Below are 26447 nucleotides of genomic sequence, written 5' to 3' on the forward strand. Positions count from 1 at the left end.
ACAATGTGGCATCCAAATGAGCCACAGACAGTAAGAGAATTTTTCAGCAAATATACCTTTATAAAAACCCAAATGCTAACAATTATGTTTTATTTCCCCCCAAGTATAGTTTCTTAGTATATTAAACAGATATTAAATGGAAATATCCTCCCACTTCCTTAAAATATTTTCCAACCACAAACCTATAGAACCAGGTGGATGAGACCTAATGGATTTTCTAATGTTTGTAAGACAAATACATATTACTTTTATAGTCGGGAAAACATATAATTAACTATACAATTACTTCTCAGTAACACATCAGAGAATAACAAAAGTTTCTATCTTTTTGACTGGAATTAATATCAACTTAATTGGGTAAGAAGACTGGTTACCTACTAAGTATTTAACTTTGTCTCTTTTTAAAAAACTTTTAATACATTTTTTATTTGAAACAATTTAAGATTTATAAAGAAGTTGCAAGATAGAAACTTTCACTCATTTCTCCTAAAGTTTACAACATATGTAGCCATTATACAATTTGTGGCCATAGACAATACATATACATATGTAGCCATATATAAATTTACCAATTTGTTAATTGGTAAATTACTACTACCTAAATTACAGCTTTATTCAAATTGCACCAATTTTTCCACGAATGGCCTTTTTTTGTCTCAGGATCTAATCTAGGATATTATACTGTATATAGAGAAGTTTCTGAAATATAATGTTTGACATTTCCTTAATATTCTGCATTCAGGAAAGAATGAGGAGAATAACAGGTAGAAGCTGGTTACTTTCACACCGTATTTTTTTAAAAGTTAATTTATTTTTTAGTTGACAAATAAAAATTGTGTACATTTATCATGTACATCATGATGTCTTCAAATATGTACATTATGTGAAATGGCCAAGTAGAACTAATTTATCTCACGCACTTATCATTTTTTGTGATGAGAACACTTAAAAGTTTACTCTGAGTGATTTTCAGAACCCAATGCGTTGTTATTAACTACAGTCACCATGCTGTACAATGCATCTCTTGAACTTACTCCTTTTATCTAGATGAAATGTCATATCCTCTGGCCAACATCTCCCCAACACTTCCCACCACTCCCCCATTATCATTCTAATCTCTGCTTCTATGGGTTCAACTTTTTTAGATTCCATATAAGTAAACTTTGTTTTTTTTTTTTCTCCAGCCTCCGAGACGGAGTCTCTCTCTGTCGCCCAGGCTAAAGTGCAGTGGCGCAATATCGGCTCACTCCAACCTCCACCTCCTGGGTTCAAGTACTTCTCCTGCCTCAGCCTCCCAAGTAACTGGTATTATAGGCATGAACCACCACACCCAACTAAATTTGTATTTTTAGTAGAGACAGGGTTTTGCTGTGTTGGCCAAGCTGGTCTCAAACTCCTGACCTCAGGTGATCTGCCCACTTTGGCCTCACAAAGTGCTGGGATTACAGGTGTGAGCCACCGCACTTGTCCCTCTTGTCTTTTTCTTTTTTAAATGAAGAAAATCAATTATTAATTTGTAAATTTAATTTATTCAATTATTTTTTAAAAATTTTAACTTATTATGGATACATACTAGCTGTATCTATTCTTGCTTTATGGGGTTCATGCCAGAACAAATAGTCGAGGGGGTACTTCCTGGTGAAAAGGTTGTGAACCAATGATTCAGAAGCATATTCTGTTTTTTCCCAGTGTTATATAACTCAAAGCAAGTCTATCATGTATCTTAAAATACAGTAACAAAACTGAATACGGAAAGAAAATACCTTGAAGGGTGGTTCAGCAAAAAATACCGATTCCTTTCCTGAAAGTGGCGTTGAAGTTATTGATCTTGGGGAAGAGACATCACTTAACTAAAAACAAACAAACAAACAAAATGAAAATTATCCATAAAGAATGCACCTTCAAACTCTTTTCTTCTCCAGTGCCAAATAATTGACCTGTTTAACCAATGCAATGAAATCTAACAGTAAATATCCTTGGCATCAATTAATTCAAGGGTAGAATATTTTCAATGCAGTTCAGCTACTTCAAATACTTTCTGAAAGTTTACAGAATATAACTTTGTTCCTATATTAAAATCATTTTTTTAATCTACAAAACTTTTGTTGCAGGTTAAGAATAAGTATGCTAACATACATTTAAAAATACTTAAGAGATAAGCGATTCCTCTCTACTACTTAAATATGGATTATTCTCTTTGTGGCCTCTGAATTTTTACATAGCAAGTCTCGACCTGTTTTTCCATGCAGTTACATAGATTACTGAGCTTCCTCTTCTATGCAGTGGTTACTATAAGCTCACAAATGAAAACTACTTTTAATATTAGCCAACTGTAAATGTAATTAGAAAGGCTAATATATTTTAGCAATGTTTTAAGAAACCAACTGAAATTCATTTTCAACTGACTGCCTCATTGGATGCTCATTCTCCCACTCCTTACTAGATCTTTTAATATAAGGAACTAAAAATAAATTGAGCTTATCTTAAGGGAAAAGTGTCTGTGATAAGATTTTGAGAAATTTCCTCGAGACTTTTCAAAAAGAGGCTGTTTGATTCTACTGTTTTAAAATGGATACGAATCAACATTATTTCCATACTAATCATCAAAATCCTTCTTACCACAATTTGTAATTTAAAACCACTAAGGAGGCCGGGCGCGGTGGCTCATGCCTGTAATCCCAGCACTTTGGGAGGCCGAGGCGGGTGGATCACAAGGTGAAGAGATCGAGACCATCCTGGTCAACATGGTGAAACCCCGTCTCTACTAAAAATACAAAAAATTAGCTGGGCATGGTGGCGCGTGCCTGTAATCCCAGCCACTCAGGAGGCTGAGGCAGGAGAATTGCCTGAACCAGGAGGCAGAGGTTGCGGTGAGCCGAGATCGCGCCATTGCACTCCAGCTTGGGTAACAAGAGCGAAACTCTGTCTCAAAAAAAAAAACTGGTAAGAAAAATTTTAAATATGCACTTAAAGGTCAGTTGTAAAGCATTCCTTTTTGGCCTAAACAAAATGAGAAATTTATGGCTTTTTTGTAGTATGTTTATCGACTGGTGGTTCGCTTTTGTTTTTACCTGGGTAGGACTGATAGGAGGTGGTGGAGCTTTGCGTTTTTTTGGAGTTCCACTTCTTTCTGAGCTTATTTTAGAGACTTGGTCATGCTGAAAGTTATCACAGTCCAAAGAATGGAGGCGGGTTAGTTTGGTTAGTAAAGTCTGAGCAAGTAGATTTATCAAACACATGAGAAAAACCTTATAAGTTCATGCATTTATTACTTTATCAAAATCTGAAATCTGCTACGAACATAAATAATATGCATGCGCCAAGTATTCTTCTAGCAGCCCATGCTTTAATAGCAAGAAAATAAAAACACATAAGACAAAACCAGATTAGGTTGGTGTGGAGAACTGGCAAAGTAGAGGTTGACATCTACCACAATTTAGAATCCAGAACACAATCATAGTCAGCTTTCTGAGTGAATGAAAACCAAAGGTATTTTCTACACCTATGTATTATTTCCATTCCTTTTTAAAAGACTATGAGGGAAAGGGATAACTTCAGTTTTGAAGGTTATTGATTAAGTATTACAGTTAGCACATATATTCAGTATTAGAGTATTTGCTGTTTGTAATTTCTTCAAGAACCTAGATGTGTAAATAAATAGAACAACCAAACATACACTGTTCGTCAAAAAACAGTGACAACGTATTTTTAGAAAAAAAAAAAAAAAAAAAAAAACCAAACAGTAACAGGGCAAATTCAATTTCTACTTTCTGTAACACTATATGACATTCTAGAAAAACCCTAATTAAAAGAAGAAGCTAAATTCTCTTATTACCATTAAATAGCTAACGTTTTCTGGATTGCAGGTCTGTAGCTCATGTGATATTACAGGTACTTCAAACACTGTTATTCATTCGCAGAGTTTAAGCCACATCAAACATGTTCACACCAATAGGAAGTATGAGTTAGTATATTTCAGAAAAAGATGAACATATAAGTAGCAAGTTTAACGTTACATGCTTTTGAAATAAAGCAAATTATTAAGAAAACCTTTACCACCTTTAACAGTGAATCATTTATTTCAAAGATATTTCAGTCCTTAAGTATTTTCAATACAGTCTTTATTATTTTACTATTGGACCACAGAGTGGTTAAATCTGAACACAGTGGTTAAATCTGAACTTCAGAATTCCCACAAGCATAAATGAAACAAAAAGCCTCCCCCAAAGATAAATACCTGCTTTGGTTTTGTTGAGGTCTTTAAATCTAAAGAGGAAAAAGTGAAAAAAATAACTATAAGAACCATAATGATTCATATTCACTTTGGGTAGGGGGATACACACACACCACCATACACAATAGTTTTTAAGACTCAATTTTTCTTCAAAAATGTGTTTTAAAAATAACAAAATATATCATATTGCACACATTCCTTTATCCTTTGGGGAAAATGGAGTAGATAAATTTAAAACAACATTGGCTATTTTCTTTCACATACCAGCATCCTGAGAGATTTTTGATAATAGAAGGCTTTGAATTCCTGCATGTTCTGAGAGTCTGGAATAATGTAAGGCATTGTGTCCAAGAGAATCTACAAGGGTTAGGTCTGCACCCTTTTTAATTAAGGCTTCCACAATGTTAGAGCTGCCAATCTCACAGGCCAACATGAGAGCAGTTCTAAAGGAAAAGGGAGACACAAAATTAGTACTAACGAAATGTGCAAACTCTTTCCTGGGAAATCAGTTGTCTTAAAAAAAGAGAGAGAGAAAGAAGATTAAGTGCAGTTAAACCTTTATTACACTTAATCTTTGGGGAATTTGAAGTGGAATGCTATCAAGATGAAATTAGGCATTATTTTTAAAACTTCAGATTAAATCAAAACATTAAACCATATTTAGTCAAACAACATAATCTTCTATACTATTTGGCATAATATGATGGGATTTAATATGACTGGCATGAATCTTATCCTTTTTCATCTCAAGCACTTTAAATAACATATACGCTGCTAAGACCATTTCTCCAAACCAACCAATCGGTTTATTTCATTTTGCATAGAAAGTCACAGGAAATTGCTTATTCATGTTAGCATATAATAGTCTCCTCACAGACTTAGCCAGCAATGATGTCCACAGATGTCTGGGGAAAATTGCTTTTAGGTCAACATAGATTCTTGATGATCAAAAACAGTAGAACTTTAAAAAGGTAAGGAGTTTAAACCCCTTTATAACAAATGATCCAAAATATAGCTGTGATATTTTGAAATACTCTCAGAATGTGGATATCACTGAAGTCACATGATTTCTGCCTAATTCTGGGGTACCTTCCACTTTTGTTCCTGGAATTGACATCTGCTCCATGATCCAGGAGAAAGTGACAGATCTCACTGTGACCATTTTGTACAGCAAGAAGCAGCGGTATATTCCCATCCTAGGAGACAAATTCAGATTTAGATTTTAACTCAGGCACAAAATGCCAGAATTGCAAAAGTCAGCCCCTGTTCTTTGCGCATGCTTTTCCTGACTTAGACTGCTGATCTAATATCTGGTCCATCTTGATATTGTGTCCCTATAGAGCCACATGTGTATGTCAGTACAACTCTTCTTAGGGAATTTCACTGAATGCTAGCTTTTCCATAGCAGCTCTAGCTTCTTGGGCTGCTTGTTCCCGTGGCTATCACTGTTTGGGTGATTGTGAGAGAGGGTAGAACACAAAGTGTGTAAAGGCTAAAGGCAAGTGTACCATGTGTACTGAGGGATAATGCTGGAGAAAGGAAGGACGAATCTCTGCACGACATCAGAAGATCCCACTGCCCTATAGGCAGCTTCTTCCCCATGCACTAATGATTATATATCCTGCCATTCCACTCTTAACCAGAAAGTATACTTTTTAGTAATCTTGCTAGGTATAAAAACATAACATAAATTAAGAGCCTATGTCTATTACTAACACATGACTAGATAAAGAGATGCATAGAAAGAATAATATGTCATGACAATTGCAATGCCTTTAGGAAGAAGGAAATCTAGGTCTCCAACTCATATGCAAACCATGTCAGGTGGATTAAACTTTTAAACATTACAATATAAAACAAATGATGAAAACTACTAGAAGAATATATATACGTATTTTCTGTAATCTTAGGCCTGACACAAATAACACAAAACGTAAAGAGAAGTATCCTTTACGTTTTTTTTTTTTTTTTTTTTTTTTTAACAACAATTCACAATTCACAAGGGCTCTTCTGTACACAACATTTAATAGGGAGGTGGGAGGGAACAACAAAGGCAGAGTTGGGGCATCAGACCAGGGCAGGGCTGCAACTAGGGAGAAGAAATCAGTTAGCAGGCAGGCTACTACAAGCAGCAAATGGAGAGCCCTCTCACCCAGCCAACTCCAGGAGCTTCTCTGGTCCCTTGTGCTCTACCCTGAACCTTAGCCCAAGAGCCTGTTCCTCATCTTCAGCAAAGGACAGCAGGGCAGGACCTGAGTTGGTCTCTTCAGGGGCTGTCTTGAAGATGGCTGTTTTAGCAGAAATGAGGCTGACCAAAGGTTTCTACAAGGCACCTTGCATGGACTCTGGGGGTTGTAGAACACATGCCGTGACATCCATGCATTGGAGACCTGTATTTAAACATGGGCTAGCTGCCCATCCTGGGATCTTTGGCTAATACCCTTACCCTGGGTGCCCCTATCTGAGAATGATACTTTGGGCTGTTGAAGAGCCTATCTGAGGAGCTCTTGGGTTTCCTGGTTAAGTTGTAAAGTCATTCTGCCAGAAAGGTTATTACTGCAAAGTCAGGACCTGGTGGGCTGGGCTCACCACACCCTTCCAGCTCTGATTCCTTGGTATAAATGTTCCTCTTGAGATGGATGTGTGTCGAGGTGAACACCGAGAGCACTTGGCTGTAGCTGGGAATAGGGTAGGCAGGATTTGCTCTTGGTCACACTGGAAGGATACCCAGACCATACCCAGACACTGTTCTGGGATACAGTGTCTGAATCCTCAGCAGCCACTGCTCCTGAGGATACCTATTTAGGAAATACATGCTTCAAAATGTTCTTCTAATGCTTTAGAAACCAGTTAACCTTCCTCCCAGTTGAGAAAAAAGCCATGCAGCTCTACAAGTGCTCTTTTAATTTTACAGAAACACACTCTTTGAGGCTGAAGCAAAGCTGACTGATTTTCAGTGTGAAAATAAAATATAAACACTGTTCTTAGAGTTATTTGTAAACAGAACTAACATCAGAATCCTCTGAATTGTCAGAATCATCTATTTCAGAAAAATCGGATTCATTGAATGAATCTTCAGCCAATTCTTTGAGAATGGTGTTAACATCACTCATAGGAATGCTACGTTTGCTAGGATTTGACATTTTCGGCGATCGAAAATGACTCTATTTTGCACATGGAAATACCAGTACCAAAAACAGGATACTCTAAATAGAATGATGTCTTTTGTTTCCAAAGTCTATATACTAGAGTGATGCGAAAATAATAATAAAAGTGAGCTATTTCTTTATCTGGCAAAGTTATCTTGAGGTAAATACTGTACTCCCCAAGCGAGTATTCTCAGGGCAAACAGGAAAAGGGTTAAGAATAATACATAAATCCATTTTGCAGAAGAGAATCTAGGTTGAAAAGCAATAGAATTTTGCCCAGTGGGGCTGCAGACCAGTACCAGTCTGTGGCCTGTTAGGAACCCCCCTGCACAGCAGGGAGTGGGTGGCAGGTGAGTGAGCATCACTACCCATAAGACCAGTGGCAGTATTAGATTCTCATAGGAGCAGGAACCCTCTTGTGAACCAAGCACTCTAGGTTGTGCCTCCCATGCCTGATGATCTGAGCCAGAACAGTTTCATCCTGAAACCCTCCCCAACCCCATCCATGGAAAAATTATCTTCCCCCAAATCAGTCCCTGGTGCCAAAAAGGTTGGGAACTGCTGGTCTAATGTCTCAGTGACTCTAGAGGTATCCCTCTGAGCTCTAGGAACCAGTGTCCACCTTTATATCTAGTGACCACCTGGTACTCACCAAATCTTTGAGGTTTATGGGGCTCTTGTGTTCGCAGAGAATCTGCACAGCTTGAAGGCAGCCCTGTGCCGCTGGAGGAAGGAAAATAGAAACACCACAGCCAATCACAGTTATTCTCACAACCAGGGGTATCAGATACTTCAGGAAGGAAATGTTGATGTTCTCCCCACTCTACATGTAGACACTCTAGTTGCACTGAAGAGAAATAGTATTAGGAAGGTTAAGAGCGAGGTGTTTTGCCAGGTGTGGTGGCTGATGCCTATAATCTCAGCACTTTGGGAGGCCGAGGCAGACAGATCACGAGGTCAAGAGATTGACACCACCTTGGCCAACATGGTGAAACCTTGTCTCTACTTAAAAAAATACAAAAATTAGCTGGGCATGGTGGCATGCACCTGTAGTCCAAGCTACTTGGGAGGCTGAGGCAGGAGAATCGCTTGAACTTGGGAGGTGGAGGTTATAGTGAGCCAAGATCACACCACTGCACTCTAGCCTGCTGACAGAGCAAGACTCCATCTCAAAGAAAAAAAAAGAGTGAGAGATGTTTTACATTACTGCTTAATTTCAGAATTTCAGTTATGTAGGCCTAAGGCCAATGTCTGCCAGTTGCCTTTAGGCAAACATTTGATTCAGCTTTTCACAGGACTTAGCTTTTCCACAACGAGCAATAAAACACATGTGTAAATCTAATCACTTGTAGTTCAGTGTCAATGTTTGTCACTTGAAGTTGTGTAACTGTACTTAAACAAAATGTTGGTAAATAAAATTGACTGATATTCATAAAAATCCTCAAATTAAAAAGCGTGTATCACACATGACCTGAAATCTACAAGTGCTTATGAATATCTTAGTTTAAAAAGCAATCTTAAATTTGTTAAAATATATTAATCCTGATAATTTTCAGTGGTTGGGTGGCAAGGCAACTGATGAATTCTAGGTGTACGTCTCAGTAAAACTCTGCATATTTTACAAATGGAGTAAAATGGGAATGTCTAGAAATGATGAACAGAAAAGAACACCAGGAATAGTATGGAAGGTTAATGGCTTAAATAAGGATAAAGTTAGTGTTTCTAATGGCAGAAGAAGACAAAAAGGAGAATGAAAGTTACCTGCATAATGTAAAGCTGTCTTCCCAGAGCTGTCAACACTGTCAGCTGGGCATTTAGACTATAAGACAAAAATAAATACATCCATATAATAAAATATGCTGCAACAATTCTATTCAGTTCAGACTTTTCCTGCAAGGTATGATGTGACTTATTAGGAAGACTATAAACATAAGCCCCACCTGCTGTGCTCCAGGAGTCTGCAGTATCCTATGGGGAAGGGGACTCATGTCTTCAGGACAGGCCAACTCTCCCACTCTTCGCTGCTTCACCTATCTGTCCTCTCCTTCCGTCATCACTGCAGCACCCCACCAGCTAACAGACATGCTGTACCCCTCTCATCTTGATCCTGTCTTTTCCCCCATCTCCTGCCCTTTTTGACCCCCTTCATAAAACCAGCTTTCTCTTAAGGATGACCCACATGCAGACCATGCTCCCCCACCTCCATTCACTCCTGAAACCACTGCAGTTGGGTGTCCCCTTTTGAGTCCAAGGAAATGGCCCTGGTTGAGGTCACCAACAACCTTCATGTTTCCAATGACAGTGAACATTTCTGTCCTCTCTCCAACCTCTCAGCTCCTTGGCTCATCCTATTCTGCTTTTCCTCTTGCGGCTCATTTTCTAGCCAAACAGAAACCCCCAGGCCTCCTCAGTGCTCTTCCTCTGAGCTCTCTTCCTGGTAAGCTCCTCCACACCCACGACCTGAAATACTAACTAGAAGAATGGATGCTAGTGACTCCCAAACATGGAGATCCCAACAGTACAACAGTAAGTGCTGTGTACTAGCTCTCACGTGCCAGGCACTGTTCAAAGAACTGCTTCAGGTCCTCTAACGACCCGAGGTAGATACTGTAATTACTCCACTTTCAGATGAAGAAACAGAGGCACAAAAAAGTTGGTAATTTGCTCAAGTCGCAGTAAATCTGCCGAGCTAAGATTCAAACCTAGACAGGCTGGGTTAGTACCTCAAAGGTAGCCCGGCTAAAATCTCTGGCTTCCCCTCCCCCATGCCCCGCCTGGACTACCATCTTCATCAACAGCATCATCATCAACCAGTGGTTCAGCTTTGATCCTCTTCTTCTTCCCCTCCTCCCTATCCCCCCTCCCCAGTGGACAACCAGGTCTTGTCAATTTTTTTTTCCAAAACTCACCTCCGATCTGCCCTCTTCCTTTTCTTGTTCCCAACATTCTTGTCTAAGACTGCATCTTCTCACCTGAATAGCTAAGGTAACCTCCTGGAGGGTCTCCCCAGTTCTGTATTTTCCCTTTTTATCAACTCTCTAAACAATGAGAATGCTCTATTAAAACGGTGACCATCGCTGTCTACTTAAAAGCCTTTCACAGTTCCACGCTGTACTTAGGATGATCTGCAGTCAAGCCCATCATGACATAACAAGGCCCCACATCCTGCGCTACTTTGCCTCCACACTTACTCTGCCCAAGGCCCACACATTGGCTTTCTTCACTTCCTGGCCAGCACCTTTCTACCTCAGGTCCTTTTGCTTAGAACATTTTCCTCTTGGCTCTTTGCATCCTTGGGAGGTCTCAGCTTAAATATCACCTCCTTCATGAGGTTTTCCCTGAACCTCCACTTCTTCATTCCTCTCTCGCGGTAACCCATTAGCTTCCTTCATACTGCTGTGCAATCTGTAATGTTTATTTGTAGATTATTTATCAGACTGGGAGCTCCACTGGGATTGGGACAGCTGTTTGTCAATGTTTGACATGATGAACAGTGCCCAGGAAACATGGTATGAGAAAGGGCGGGAGGAACAGCTGGGGGTTTGAGGAGGGAGACAGCTCATTTGTTTTCTGGTTTTTTTTTTTTAGACGGAGTCTCACCCCATGGCCCAGGCTGGAGTGTAGTGGCAAAACCTTGGCTCGCTGCAACCTCCACCTCCCAGGTTTAAGTGATTCTCCTGCCTCAGCCTTTCAAATAGCTGGGATTATAGGCATGCACCACCATGCCCGGCTAATTTTTGTATTTTTTTAGTAGAGATGGGGTTTCACCATGTTGGCCAGGCTGGTCTTGAACTCCTGACTTCAGGTGATCTGCCTGCCTTGGCCTCCCAAAATGCTGTGATTACAGGCATAAGCCACCACGCCTGGCCTGAAAGAGTTCATTTGAATTTGAAGACTCTCACAAGGCTCTATTTCTGCCAATTGCCGTGAGAAGGAAGAACTTTACATTGGTCGCCCCTGGAGAGGGGAAATGGCTCTAGCAGACAGGCAGTAAGAGCAAAGGCCTGGAGAGCCCAGGGAGATCCATAAATGCAGAGGGTGTAGGAGTGGGGGGCAGCAGGTGATGGGGATCTCAGCACAGAGAGGTGTGGCTACTGAGATAAGAGGTGAAGAACTAGCTAGAGAGCAAAGAGGAACAGGACCTGGGAAAGCAGCCCAACAGGAGGACACGGCTGAGGTTTTAACCACTATCCAGGAAGAAGAACAATCTGGATGGTTTGGCAGTTAGAGGAGGTAATAACACACTACCACTCTAGTGAAAGAAGAATGGAGATTAAGTTACAACTTACCATACTTTGGCCTAATTTTAAAACAGCACAAGGAACTCTTTAAAGGCTTCAAAGATCCCGAAGAAAAACCAATCCATTTGCATAACCAGATATAAGATTACATTAGAGACTAGAATATCTGGTTCTTGCCCACGAGAACATCCAGCTTGTCAGGTTAGTTCTTCCTTAAAATCAGAGCCAGATGCAAAGTCTGGATAGCCAAGCCAGAATGGGAATGGAGATTTCAAACAAAATAAATTACTTAAAAATTGAGGTAGGGCCAAGGGTATGGAGGCAGAGCACTTGAGCAATGATTTTCACTTATCCGTAGTATTTGGTTCCAGAGAAGGCAGGGAAGAAAAGTTCTATTTTAATTGTCTTCAGAGGGAAGCCTCATAATACGACATCACAGACATTGATCTATTTTTCTTGAATTTAGCTTCAAAGACCTGTTAAGGTTAAGTATTCTTGGAACTGGCAGTAGCTTGCAACACATATTGCAAGAAAGAAGCTGTGTGATCAACAGAGCAGGACAAGCTGAAGAATGTGACCACATTTCTGCATTAGAATTTCAAAGTCAAATTAAAGCAAGATGCTGGGTCCTAAATAATGCGTGTGGAGGCCAAGACAACGGCGCAACAGAACAGATAGTACAACCAAACACGTATTTTATTGCTCTATGCTGTTCCCAAGAACAGCCAGCTTGCATCAACTGGATGTTACCGCATGGACGACTATTGGGAGTTCATTACATATTCATCTTTAAAGATTTATAGAAGTCGTCATTTTAAGGGATCGTTATAAACTTCCTGGCAAGATTACTGAACCAGGGAGTTGGCTTAAAATTATAAAGAAGAATAAAACCAAGGACTTAAACAAAACCCAAGAACTAAAGCTCATCAAGTTACATATAAGGAAATAATGGTTGAAATTTTGCTTCTCAAAGAAGAGCTGCATTCTACTGATTTAACAATACTAGGATACTGGAGATTCTGTGTGGTAAGACTCTCCAGCAGCGTAGAAACTGATATTTAGAGGGCGTAAGTCCTTCAGTGAAGAAAAGGAGGAACCAAACAAAGGGGAGAAAAAGGCTGGATCCCAAAAAAGACACTCTTCTTAGATCCTCTTCTCTTCCAGCGGAGTTGCTATGGAAACAATCTTATCCTTGACTATCATTACAATCATGAAGCTTCTTAGGAAACACAGGCTTTGGGACAGTATTTAAAGGAGTGTGTATGGAGGGTGTGTTTGTTCTTTCACAGACAAGATTACTTTTAAATTGTAAAACTGACACATTTATAATTCTGAGTTGTCACCACCTTACCTGAAGGAGCTTCCTGATGCATTCATGGTGGCTGTTCTTGGCTGCGAGGTGTAAGGCGCTGTGTCCTAAATTAATTTTTTTCAAATAATAAGAAAAAAAAGGCCACACTTTAAAAAATATTTTTCTTATCTGTGAGAAGACAGCTATAAGGAAATTAATTGTTCTCCAAATGGAACTGTGGGTTTTTTTTTTTTTTGAGACAGGGTCTCACTCTGTCACCCAGGCTGGAGTACAGTGATGTGATCATGGCTCTTTGCAGCCTCAACCTCGTGGCCTAAAGTGATTCTCCCACCTCAACCTCCCAAGGAGCTGGACTACAGGTGCATGCCAACACACCTGGGTGATTTTTATATTTTTTGTAGAGATGAGGTTTTGCCATGTGGCCCAGGCTGGTCTCAAACTCCTGAGTTCAAGTGATTCTCCTGCCTTGGCCTCTCAAAGTGCTGGGATTACAGGTGTGAGCTACTGTGCCAGGGCTGGAACTCTTATTCTTGAGAGCAGGAGAATCGAGCATCCCCCATCCCACCTATTGGATGACATTCACAGGCTCCGACTGCTGTTCTCTCGGGGTGCAAAGCAGCTCCAGGCTAGACGCTGGCAGTGGACTCATGAAAATTCAGCTCAGCAGCTCTGCTTTCAGCTTCCATATGTTTGCCAAATGTTCTGTGTCCACAGATCCATGCTAGGCTACGCCCACCACAGGATGAGGAATCCAATGAAAGCAACCCACAAGCCAGTAGAATACATCAAAGATCCACACACTTCAGCTCCTACTCTTGACATCTCAGTTCCCTCTCCTCTCAGTGTACTCCAGTCCTGAATGGAAATTATCTGGAGTTTTCTGGTTTTCAAAGTTCTTATATACAAGAAGGGTGAGAGTTGTAAAATTCTCAACGAGACTTTTCTTGACTTTCTTATTTCAAATTCCAATTTCTCCCCAATTCTTCTATCCCCACTCCCTGCTTTATTTCTCTATACAGACACACACTTAAATAGTTAACTGCTTTCCCCCCGACGAGAATGTAAGCGCAGTGAGGACAGGAACCCCTGTTGATTCCCTGCTGTATCTCTAGTACCTACAACACTGCTGCTGCACAATAGTCTCTCAATACATTTCTGTCCATCTGAATTAGAGGGTATGCTAATTTCAAATGTCTGGATTGGCAGACCTGGGGAAAGGGTCAGAGCAGAGGACCTGACCACTGCCAGACAACCCAGCACACCTAGTAAACTCTTAATCCTGGATTTCCCAAGCTATTGGACCCAATATGACACCTGCAGATAATGCCCATACTTTAGGACATGCTTAAAGCACGTTCTCAACCTCTGCACCATTGATCATTTAAGCTGGGTAACTGCTGTGGGTGGTCATCCCATGCAGTACAGAATGTTAGGCTGGCCTCTACCCAGTAGAGGTCCAAATGTGATAATCAAACCGGTTCATCAGAACCACTGACTTGGAGGAATAATTTGTGTGTGTGTGAGACAGTCTCACTCCGAAGCCCAGGCTGGAGTGGAATAGCACAAGCATGGCTCACTGTAGCTGAAATCTCCTGAGCTCCAGTGATCCTCCTGCCTCAGACTCCCTAGTAGCTGAGACCACAGGTGCACGCCACTACACTTGGCTAAATTTTTGTAGAGATGGGGGTCTCGCTATGTTGCCCAAGCTAATCTCAAACTCCAGGCCTCAAGCAATCTTCCCGCCTCAGCCTCACAAAGTACAGGGATTACAGGCATGACCCACCACTCCCGGACAACAATTTCTTTATATGGTGGCCCAGGCCCCAAAGACCTTTTTTTTGAGAGAGAGTCTCACTCTGTTGCCCAGGCTGGAGTGCAGTGGCACGATCTAGGCTCCTCTGCCTCCCAGGTTCAAGCGATCCTCCTGTCTCAGTCTCCTAGGTAGCTGGGATTACAGGTGTATGCCACCACGCCCAGCTAATTTTTGTATTTTCAGTAGAGATGGGGTTTCACTATGTTGGCCAGGCTGGTCTCGAACTCCTGATCTCAGGTGATCCACCCACCTCAGTCTCCCAAAGTGCTGGGATTACAGGCATGAGCCTCCACACCTGGCCTCATTTCTTTTCTAAGTCAGTCTTTACTTTGTAACACTGACCAGAAATCCACTAATTAGAGAACCATATAGCTAGGAAACACTGTATTTAAAAATTAGTGGGCCACAGGGCTATGGTTAATGCACAAAAATGTGTGAAGTCAAAGGATCAGATTCCTTCTATTTTGAGTTCAGCTGTATGGAGAGATTTCTAGGGTAGGTTTGAGAGAGAGTTGTTTCATCAGCATCAGATACTGAGAGACAGGAATCCCTCTGTCCTTTCCCAAAAGGAAGAGGATGAACAAAATTTAAAAATGAAGGAAAAGAGATTCTCGGAAGTAAGAAGACAGATTTTCTCTTCCTTTTCTTCCTGTTATTATATGAGATCCCTCCTTCCAGGGTGTATGAAGCGTAACTGTGTAAGTTTAGTTACATGATGCATTAAATAGGCTTTGGTGGAGTAGCTTGGCCCTCCGACCACCACTTACACCAAATGAGCTTTTGGAACACGTCCTGATTGTAAGCTGGAGACTGTTTATGCTGTGCATGTGATGCATTAACTTGTCCCTGCTGTGGACAAAAGCTGCTCTGCGTAAGTAGCACCCACTGGAAAAAGACACAGCTCTCCAAAGACGAGATGGTTGGGAGATGTAAACAACTTATCATAAAATAACAAGTTTTCTTTTACTTTGAGTAAGTTTTCTAGTCAGAACTGGAATAAGTGCCAGGTTTCTATAGAAGCAAAAATGCTTTTATTTCCTAGCCCTGTGATATTTTTCTAACAAGCGACACTAAAGTATTTTTCACTAAAAATAGTATCAAAATCCGATGATGTGTCATTCCCTTAACACTATTACACTGAAGTGAGATGTCTCTCATTGCTAATATTAACACAAAATTCTCTTTCCAAATGCAAAATTTTCTGGACAACATATTATGTTAGTGACAGAATCCAACCCTGATGAGACAATGCATCTCTGGCTGCCATATTTCTGTGGATCTGTCTCGAGTATCAGGAAGCAATTTCCCTACAGGCAAATAACAAGGGCAGTTCTAATTTAAGTGCATTCCAGCAGAATTCTGCCTGCAAATAAAAGACTAATGATATTTATAAATCAAGAGTCTTGGACTATAAACAGGTAGTCTAAGAATCCTGTTACTTCAAGGCTGTCTGAGTAGAAGAGCCCAGTTGCTCTGGCCATAGGGCACCTTTCCCTAAAACTACCTCAGACCATGAGCATGTATTCAATTCTTAAGACAACTGGAAAAAAGAGGAAGAATTAAGTAATATCACAGAGGAATCATCAATGGGCCTATGAAGATACTTTTCAAGTATATGTGAAAAATGTTAAAATCAGTGAAATCATAGGATACAAAGATATGGCTAACAAACACCAAAAGGTAAATGTTTCTTAAATAGTCAGAAATAAACTATTTCTGGCTGGGCACGGTCTGTAATCTCAACACTTTGGGAGGCAGAAGTGGGTGGATCATGAGGTCAAGAGTTCGAGACCAGCCTGGCCAACACAGTGAAACCCTGTCTCTACTAAAAATTAAAAAAAATTAAAATAGCTGGGCATGGTGGTGCACACCTGTAATCTCAGCTACTAGGTAGGCTGAGACAGGAGGTGGAGGTTGCATTGAGCTGAGATTGTACTACTGCAGTGCAGCCTGGGGACAGAGCAAGACTCTTTTTCAAGAAAAACAAAAAAACAAAACTGTTTCTTAAATAGTTTCAGATCATAATACAGAAACATTTTAAAATAAAGATCATTAAATGACCCTCAACTGATAAGTTTTAAAATATTTTCTTAAAAACCAGAGTTTCAGAATGTAGAATATGTTTAAATAACAAAGTATAAATTTATTTTTTAATTTACAATTTTAACTATTTAAACACATTACTTTTAGAAATCCTCATCTTCACATCAGCTTCTATCAATGAAGCACAAGTCCATTCACCTTGTCGTAGTTCCAGCAGAGAGAAAATCTGATTGTAAAATATTTGTTTTTAAGAACCATTCTTACCAATATGAAATTATCCCTTAGGTTCTCCTTATTTTAAAAGTACAATGCAGATCTGAGGCCAGGCGTGGTGGCTCACACCTATAATCCCAGCACTTTGGGAGACCGAGGCAGGTGGATCTCAGCCCAGGAACTCCAAGACTAGCCTGTGGAACATAGCAAAACCCCGTCTGTACAAAAACATACATAATTAGCTGGGTGTGGTGGCGTATGCCTGTAGTCCCAGCTATTTAGGAGGCTGAGAGGTGGGAAGATCACTTGAGCTCCAGACTGGGGGACACAGCAAAACTCTGTGTCAGAAGAAAAAAAAGACATGCATTGTGTTTTACATAGACACAAAAGATGCTTTTGGGTGTATTAAATTTTATTTTATTCTAAAAATAGAGACAGAGTTTTGCATGTTGCTCAGACTAGTCTTGAACTCCTGGGTTCCAGTGATCCTCCTGCCTCAGCCTCTCAAAATGTTGGGATTACAGGCATGAGCCACCGTGCCTGGCCTATGAGTATCATTGGAAATATTCTCATGGCCAGATAGGTATGGCGGCTCACACCTGTAATCCCAGCACTTTGGGAGGCTGAGGTGGGTGGATCGCTTGAGCCCAGAAGTTTGAGACCAGCCTGGGCAACATGGTGAAACCCTATCTCTGCTAAAATTACAAAAATTAGTGGGGTGTGGTGGCGCATGCCTGTAATCCCAGCTGCTCAGGAGGCTGAGGTGGGAGAATCACTCGAACCCTGGAGGCGGAGGTTGCAGTGAGCTGAGATCGCGCCACTGCACTCCAGCCTGGGTGACAGAGTGAGACTCTGTTTCAAAAAAAAAAAAGATACTGAAATATTCTCATGGCCAAGTTATGCTGATCATAATATATGGTTGGCCCTTTTGACCTCTCCACACACGAGTTAATAGCAAATATATTATCACAAATCATGAATTTATTGCAGTTATATTTGAGAACACATATTCTAAAGTGCCTGAGTTTTAGGGTGAATACTATCTTTTGTGCCTTCACACAGTGTCAAATTTGAGTGGGATTAAAGGGCATCATGGAAGAGAAGGCCACCCCAAAATCAAAACCAAAGCAAAACCAGCAACTGGAGATGCAAGGGATGCGTACGAGCTCATCAGTTTTCCTCCTTCTAAGGATTCATATTTTCATATCTGAGCCTCTCACTCTCCTAAATCTCTTTTCTTTTCTAAGAAGTTTTATTAGCAAAGTCAAGTGTGCAAAAGGATCAGAGAACACTCAAGACATGAGTGGAACAGAAACTGCAAATCATCTTTTAATCTCTGTTTCAACCTCCTTCTATAGCAAAACCTTTCATTCTTAACTGGAAAAACGACTGCCCAGAAGTTCCCGGCTACCCATAAAGCCAGATGTGGCTACAGACCATGTTCTGTGCATCAGTGGATCTGGGTGGAAATATGTAGGTACAGTGTGTGGGCCACACTTGCCTCTCTCTTTCTTCTGGGACACAGAGTCTGGGGAGTCATCCTGGACCACTGGGACCCAGTAACACTGTAGATGGCAGAGCAACAAGGTGAAGGCGCCCAGGTCCCCAAAGTGTGGGGCAGTGGTGCCTTACCAGCGTGGGACTCACCTGAGAGAAATACAATGCTATCTTGTTTAAGTCCCTCTTATTTAGAAACTCTATCACACAGTGTCTGATGTATATGCTTGTTAATAAAGGGATTCTGAAAGCTAGTGCCTGTGGCAATGCTTCTATTCAATCCTATCTCATACTCCAGGGTGCTAAATGCGAGCATTAAAAAAAAAAAGCCTAAGAGTCCATTTTACTACTCTTGCCTATTCTTAACACGATGAAGAACAAGAGGAACAAGCAATGAAAAATGCCAGACACACAATGTGAGTCTAGTTCAGGGATGGTCCAGTGAGTCTGGGAGCTGATTTTCCCATCTGATCATGATATGCCTGTGGTGCTAGCTGGCAAACTAGCAATTAAGAAATAGGGAGAGGCCAGGCACGGTGGCTCGTGCCTGTAATCCAGAACTTTGGGAGGCCAAGGTGGGCAGATCACTTAAGGTCAGGAGTTTGAGACCAGCTTGGCCAACAGGGTGAAACCCCGTCTCTACTAAAAATACAAAAAATTAGCCAGGTATGGTGGTACATGCCTGTAATCCCAGGTACTAGAGAAGCTGAGGCAGAAGAACCACGTGAACCTGGAAGGCAGACGTTGTTACAGTGAGCCAAGATTGCGCCACTGCACTCCAGCCTGGGTGACAGAGCAAGATTGAATCTTTTTTTTTTTAAAGGGTAATGGGGGAAAACCCAGAAATCAAAAACATAAGTCATGTTCTTAAGTATTTCCTTTGTTTCTTTTTTGATTTGTAGAATGAGAACAGTTGGTGTGATCACTGAAAATCTTTTTTTTTTTTTTTTAAAGATGTAAAACCTTTCAAAAGCCCACTATGTACAAGATGATAAACATGATCTGGGTGGAGTAGCAACAATCATGATAATACAGTAGGGATATATAGCGAGCACTTACTTGAGCCTGACACTGCTAAGATGCCCATACCAACCGTCTCACTTAAGCCTCAAACCTCAAGGCTATCTAAAATGACATGACTGTTGACGCTGGACTATGACCACATCCAAAGCCTTATCTTCTGACATTGTTTTGCTCCAAAATTGCTTGTAGAACATCCATAAAAATTCTCAGACTTCCAAGCATTTCATATGGAAAGAGCTTTTTTTTTTTTTTTTTTTTTTAAATGAGATGGAGTCTCGCTCTGTTGCTAGGCTGGAGTGCAATGGCTCGATCTTGGCTCACTGCCACCTCTGCCTCCCAGGTTCAAGTGATTCTCCTGCCTCAGCCTCCTGAGTAGCTGGGACTACAGCACGTGCCACCAAGCCCAGCTTATTTTTGTATTTTTAGTAGAGACGGGGTTTCACCATGTTGGCCAGAATGGTCTCGATCTCTTGACCTCGGGATCTTCCTGCCTCGGCCTCCTGTGCTGGGATTACAGACGTGAGCCACTGCATCTGGCTTTTAAAAATGCTTACAGATCCTTGCTTCTATAACTTAAATCCAGTCAAAAGTTTAAAAAGTAGGAAACTATACCAATTTGACCATCCTGTAGACATTAATCATAAATAAAAAGAGCCAGTGTAATAGATTTTGAAAAGTGGTTGTGTGTGTGTGTGTTTTGTTTTTCAAAATTTCTGCAGGATAGGATGATTTATGGCAACATATCTTTGTAGCAGTTCTCACTGGGTCTTGAGATTGAAGGTGACTGCATTTCAGTAATAACATGGCAAAACTTAAGGCAGGCACTGAAAAGACAATACCTGTAAAAGTTAAGCCATTTAATCCATCCCGTAACAACCAAAACAAATGTTTAGGACTAGTGATGACCACGAAGGCACTGCTGCTCATGCAGCCTCATTCCTCCCTGGTATTCAGATATGCTTTCTTGAGAGTGAGAGTGAGCAGATGGGTATGAAAGCCAACAGGTAGGACACAGGCATGGGCAATAAAAAGCCATTACAATTTTACCCGTTTATTGGGACAGAAAAAATGAGAAGCATTTTTCTAGATGCATTTTTTTCCATGCAGTGTTCTCCTTCTCTTGTTCCTGTGTTCTTTCTGCATGCTTTCAAGGAAACCTGGGAAGAAGCTGGTATCTCATCCAGACCAAAGCAAAACAAAGACCAAGGACCAAAGTGCCGGCATCATTGCTAAAAATGTTAGGTGAGAGGGAAGCGATGGAAACTGAGACATCTTCAACCCATGGAATATCCTGTGGCCACAAAGGGATGTGGATCCCACCAATTTCAATTGGTTCCCACTGACCAATCCTGGGAAATATCCAGGCTGTGTCTGCAGCGCCCCCTCCATTGTTGCTTCTTAGAGATGGTGCATCTCAGTCTGTAGGAAGTGGGCACTGCTTTGGGGCAGTTTTCCTGCCCAGCCCTGCACCAGACTCTCGAACAAGGTTAGGGCTCTCCTAGCAAATATGAGCTCTACCCACATGGTGTGATAAGGCCACAAAGAACTATGCTTCTTTCTTTTTTTTTAAGAGCCTTTAATGGGGGAAATGAAACTCATGGGAAATTTATTAAATTAAATGTAGGATACAGAATTTATTATATAATGTGACCTCTGGCATGCAAAAATGTATTGGGAAAATCTGGAAGGAAATACAATTAAACAAATTTTTTTTTCTTTCTGATAGGAGTAGGAACATGAGTTATCTTCTTTATGATTTACTGTATTTCTCAACTTTTATACAATGAGCATGTATTTAAAAAAACTTACTTTGGCTGGGCACAGTGGCTAACCCCTGTAATCACAGCCCTTTGGGAGGCCGAGGCAGGTGGATCACCTGAGGTCAGGAGTTCAAGACCAGCCTGGCCAACATGGTGAAACCCCGTCTCCACTAGAAATACAAAAATTAGCTGGGTGTGGTAGCAGGTGCCTATAATCCCAGCTACTCAGGAGGCTGAGGCAGGAGAATTGCTTGAACCCGAGAGGCAGAGGTTGCAGTGAGTAGAGATTGCACCATTGCACTCCAGCCTGGGCAACAGAGAGACTCCATCTTAAATACAAAAACAAAAACTTATTTTTCTCTATAATAAAAAGAAGTAAGGGAAGATTTTGGTTATGCTGAAAATAACTACAGTCCTTTCTAATCCATTTCTTAGCATCAAGTACAATGAAACAAAACTGTACAATATACCACTTTATTCAGCTAATGCTTCAGATTTTGAGTTTCTTAGAGGGAAATTTCCCCTATCTAAGCGGACATACATCTCGTTAGCAGTATTTTAGCAAATCATACTGTACCATGTGGTTTTATGACCTAACTTTAAGAGTAATGACAATTAACTTTAAAAACAAACACAGTAATTGAGTCTTGAGATTAAAATTGACTTTAATTAGAACAACATAAATTAGTATTTCCCTCAAGGCAGTTAAGTAAGGAAACCATTTATCCCCCTACTGATGTTGCCATTTCTCAAAATATTTTTGAAACTTTCTGTGGAACTGCTCAGAAAAATCATTCTGTTATTTCAATCACTCCCTATTTTTGACCAAAAATGGTTTTACCAGTTTGACACATCATTTACCTGACTTGACATCAAATTTTTTTAGGGCTCTTGGTTTGCCCAAAAAAAAAAAAAAACCCTATCCTCAAAGGATAAGGATTCCCAACCACTGAGATTCTTTTAAGTCCACAAACAATGAAAACAATTCTAAACGTGTTTCCAACCCTATTTTGAGTAATAATAGCATTCCTGCAATATCTGGCTGATTCCCCAAGATGACTATTCTGAAGAGGCCAATTCTGGGGGTGGGAGAAAAGGAAACGATCCATCATAGGTTCAAGAAAAGCCTGGATAAAGGCAATGGAGTGAGACTGAGTATGTATCCCAGTAAACACTAATAAAAACCTATTAGAAACCAAAAATTCTCAAGTGCAATAGGGAAATGGAAAGCCATCAGTGGTTGCTTTGGTCCTTTGGGGTGGCCAGCAAGGGCAGAATCCCAAGCTGGAGACCCCAGGGGCTCCTTCTTATAGGACAGTGTTTTATACAAGGTAAGACTACACTACCTTTTCTCTCCATTGGCCTCACATTAGAATCAATCACCCGGGGAGTGTTAAAAAAAAAAAAAAAAAAACCAGTTGACTGGCAACATCCAGAAAATGGAATCTGAATCTCAGAAGATCAAATGTAGTGGGGTGTGTGTGTGTGTGTGTGTGTGTGTGTACTGTTTGTTCTCTTTTCCCTTCTTTCAAGTTCCCAGGTGAACTGGATGCCCTGAAGTACAGTAAGGGGTGAGAATTGTGGGCAGCTGGTTCAGAGGAAAATCAAGGCTTCCATCTACAAAGCCTACCTCAGTTGATGAAATGAGCTCCTGAGTAACTCACTCCATTCATCACCTCACACTATGATTCATAAAAACAAAAATTAGGGGCCATTGCTTGGTCTATACATATAATCTTAGAATATAAAAAAATGAGGATAAGAAGCATACAGTCTTTAGTTGACTAACCACATGTAAGATGAAAACACAGAAGTACAGCTATATAACAAAGCCATGTCAGAGTCTAGTTATTAGAGGCGATTTTCTTTTCTTCTTTTGGACTCTAAATTTTATCTGTAGACTCTAATTATTATTATTATTATTATTGAGACAGAGTCTTGCACTGTTGTCCAGACTGGAGTGTAGTGGCACAATCTCAGCTCACTGCAACCTCTACCTCCTGGGTTCCAGCGATTCTCGTGTCTCAGCCTCCTGAGTAGCTGAGTAGCTGGAATGACAGGTGCATGCCACCATGCCTGGCTATTTTTTTTTTTTTTTTTTTTTAATTTTTAGTAGAGATGGGGTTTTACCATGTTGGCCAGGCTGGCCTTGAACTCCTGGCCTCAAGTGATCCACCCATCTCAGCCTCTCAGAGTGCTGTAATTACAGGATGAGCCACTGCACCTGGCATTAAATTTTCCACAATGAATATGTATCACCTTCTGATACCTCATCCAGTGCTGGCCTGCTGGCTTATGAGATTAAAAACCACATACCGGTAGTATCTTGAGCTGTCACATCCACACCATGTGTAACCATGACCCTGAGGCATTCCACGTGTCCTTTTGCAGCAGCAAGATGAAAACTGGAAAGAGAAGTAAACACAATCTCCTTAAGATTTCTACTATTTAATGTTCATCTCCAACAAAGTTTTTTTTTTTCCTTTTCATGTACACCTTCTCTTCTTTGAGCTCCACAAGCACCCACTGGCTAGGCATTATTATCAACCTCATTTTAAAGAGGCAGAAACAGAGGCTCAGAATGGTCTGATGATTTGACATTGACATTGACAGACCATTGACAGCTTTAGTCAAGTGATGGAACAGGAGTTTGGTCTTCCAACCCCAAAATCTGGCTTGAAAAAAGTCAGATTTAGTCATATATTTGTCCTTTATGAAACAAATCAGAAAGTCCCAACTAGACTGAATTTCTAAGTAGTATATCTTTATCAATGTTTTCCTGTTGTCTAGTGTTTTCACCATAGCTATTTTACCATTTTAAAGTGATATGCTCTAAAAAGAAAATCTTGTCTAAGTCAAACAGTGGCCAGGTTTTTGGACAACTCAATGCCCACTGTTGAGTTGTAACTGAGTAACAATAGTTGCATGCAACATTTGATAAGCGTCTAATGTGGGTCAAGCATCTGACCACACGCTTTTATGCATTGTTTTTCATTCCTATGACAGCTCTTTAAGGTGAGTTCTATTACTTTCTCCATTAGATGTCAGGTGTCTACACTCTGGTGCAAACAGCATTAGAGAAATCCCACCATTAAGACTCCAGAACTCAATGACACTTGGGAGCATGAACCATGCTCAGCATGTTTAGACTGGGCATTTGAGGAAAGGATAACATCCAAATGCCAAGTCAATCATCCCTGCAGATCCTGGGGTGAAGAGCACTTTTGCATGCAGAAAGAAGCAAAGCACAATTCCACTGGGCTGTGAGGCCCAGAGACCAAGATAGCTGCAAAATTTGGCCAGATTTCCCTTCTCTCAGTTGCTATCCTGTAGAGAGGTTAATGAGCTTTCTAGTTCCTCTCCTGCCTCAGTCGTGTTTTAAGGAGGTGCCCTCAGGATACCGCTCATGAAGTCCCTTAGTGTCTGTACCTCCGAATTAATGCCCAGGTAATTTTCTCAAACTGGTAGGATCTGTCACTGAAGCTCAAGGTAACATTCAACTGGAAAGTCCCAGAGCTGACATTTAAACCCAAGTTGGTCTGATTCCAGACCTCTTCTCTTAATAACTTGGCTGAGTGAGGGGGACAGATCAACAAATAGGAATACTTCAGTACTAGCTGCAAATCAGCCATAAGATAATTACCTGTGTGTTTTAGGAAGTCATTTTCTCCTCTCTGTACCTAACTAAATTTTCTCCATTGTAAAGGTTGGGGATCAAGTCAAATAATTTCTAATGGGTTTCCCTGGCTCTAACATTCTATTATTTTAGCCTACCTGGCTCTACTCACAGTGACTATTTCTGTATTTGTGCAGTAATCTATCTATGTGTAATATCTATTTACAGTCAAAATGTATTTTATAAGTGATTTCACATTACAGTAAAACTTTGAGTGCATGTAATGAGAGTATAGTGACTTTTTTTAAAAATTTCTTTTCTTATTTTTTGAGACGGTCTCACTCTGTCGCCAAGACTGGAGTGCAGTGGCACGATCTTGGCTCACTGCAAGGTTCAAGCAATTCTCCTGCCTCAGACTCCCAAGTAACTGGGATTACAGGTATATGCCACCACACCCAGCTGATTTTTGTATTTTTAGTAGAGATGGGGTTTCACCATGTTGGCCAGGCTGGTCTCTAACTCCTAACCTCAGATGATCCACCTGCTTTGCTCTCCCAATGTGCCAGGATTACAGGTGTGAGCCACTGCGCCCAGCCATAGTGACTTATTTAAATGGAATTCCTGATTCAATGTAGCTTCACCAAACTATATTAGCAGTACAATAATTCCTCCACTTCTCAACATTGTTGGGATAGCTTCATTTTACAGTAAGTTCACCTTTAAGCAGTAAGTCTTTTATTAATCTTGGTAGAAGGTTTCTAAAATTTCCCAGCCTTTGTAATAGTACATGTAACATAATTAATTGCTCTTGGGAATATGGAGTCTCCTTAGTTATTGAATTGTATATTCAGGGATACTAATTGAAATGCCTGTGGATTACTAAGCCCTGAAATTAATTAATATTTAGCTTCTTAATGTCTCCGACCATCTCCCATGACAAGAGGAAAACTAAATCAAAGGTATCTGAACAAGACAGTAGTCACATCCCATTCTAAAGATAAACATGCCAGAAAGTGCCTACTGTACATGTGCATATACACACCCCAATCAATTTATCTGTATTTAGCTTTTGATTGAAGTAAAACGTGTATAGAAAGCTACACATATAATTGTATAGCTTGCTAAGTTTTCACAAATGAAATATTTTGCCTTCATACTAATCAAGAAACAGAATGTAATCAGTGTTGAGAAACATTAAGTTTACCCTGCCCCCATGGCTCCTCCGTGGAGGGTAGCTTTTAGTCTGTAATTAGTGGTAGGCAGGTAACAGCTGCTTACTTGGTATATTCTTGCGTTATAAGTAAATGTAGAGCACCTGTGTATTAATAAGACTAACCTGTCTAAGAGCAAATACTTACATGGGTGAGAATCTGCTGGGGGCCTTCAGCCTGGAGAGCTATCAGCCCCAGAGGCTCTCAGGCTGTTGGTCCCCAGGATAGATGCACTCTGTTGTGCTATTTGGGTGTCTGCCTCTCATATAGCTTTAGTGCTGCCTGGGTGGTGGTCTCCCGACTGAGCTGGTTCTCTGTAGGTCGGAGACCCCCAA

General features: G+C 40.7%; 1 protein-coding gene across 14 annotated transcripts in view; it reads right to left on the reverse strand.

The window, feature by feature from the left end:
- The window catches only part of RAI14 (retinoic acid induced 14), a 213977-nt gene that overhangs the window by 14892 nt on the left and 172638 nt on the right, over positions 1 to 26447 (reverse strand). For 9 of the 14 annotated variants that reach the window (XM_035291701.3, XM_078365618.1, XM_054252307.2 and 6 more), the window contains 9 exons: positions 23602 to 23690; positions 12976 to 13040; positions 9145 to 9202; positions 8036 to 8106; positions 5324 to 5430; positions 4499 to 4677; positions 4238 to 4266; positions 3072 to 3158; positions 1764 to 1850 (listed from right to left, as the gene is read on the reverse strand). In XM_035291701.3, coding sequence (XP_035147592.2) covers positions 1764 to 1850; positions 3072 to 3158; positions 4238 to 4266; positions 4499 to 4677; positions 5324 to 5430; positions 8036 to 8106; positions 9145 to 9202; positions 12976 to 13040; positions 23602 to 23690 — 772 coding nt within the window. Of the gene's footprint in view, positions 1 to 1763; positions 1851 to 3071; positions 3159 to 4237; positions 4267 to 4498; positions 4678 to 5323; positions 5431 to 8035; positions 8107 to 9144; positions 9203 to 12975; positions 13041 to 23601; positions 23691 to 26447 lie in introns of those variants that run through there. The other 5 variants (XM_008992202.4, XM_078365623.1, XM_078365622.1 and 2 more) reach the window with 2 other exon arrangements.

The sequence above is a fragment of the Callithrix jacchus genome, chromosome 2 (genome assembly GCF_049354715.1).
Source record: "Callithrix jacchus isolate 240 chromosome 2, calJac240_pri, whole genome shotgun sequence".
Classification (NCBI taxonomy): Eukaryota; Metazoa; Chordata; class Mammalia; order Primates; family Cebidae; genus Callithrix; species Callithrix jacchus.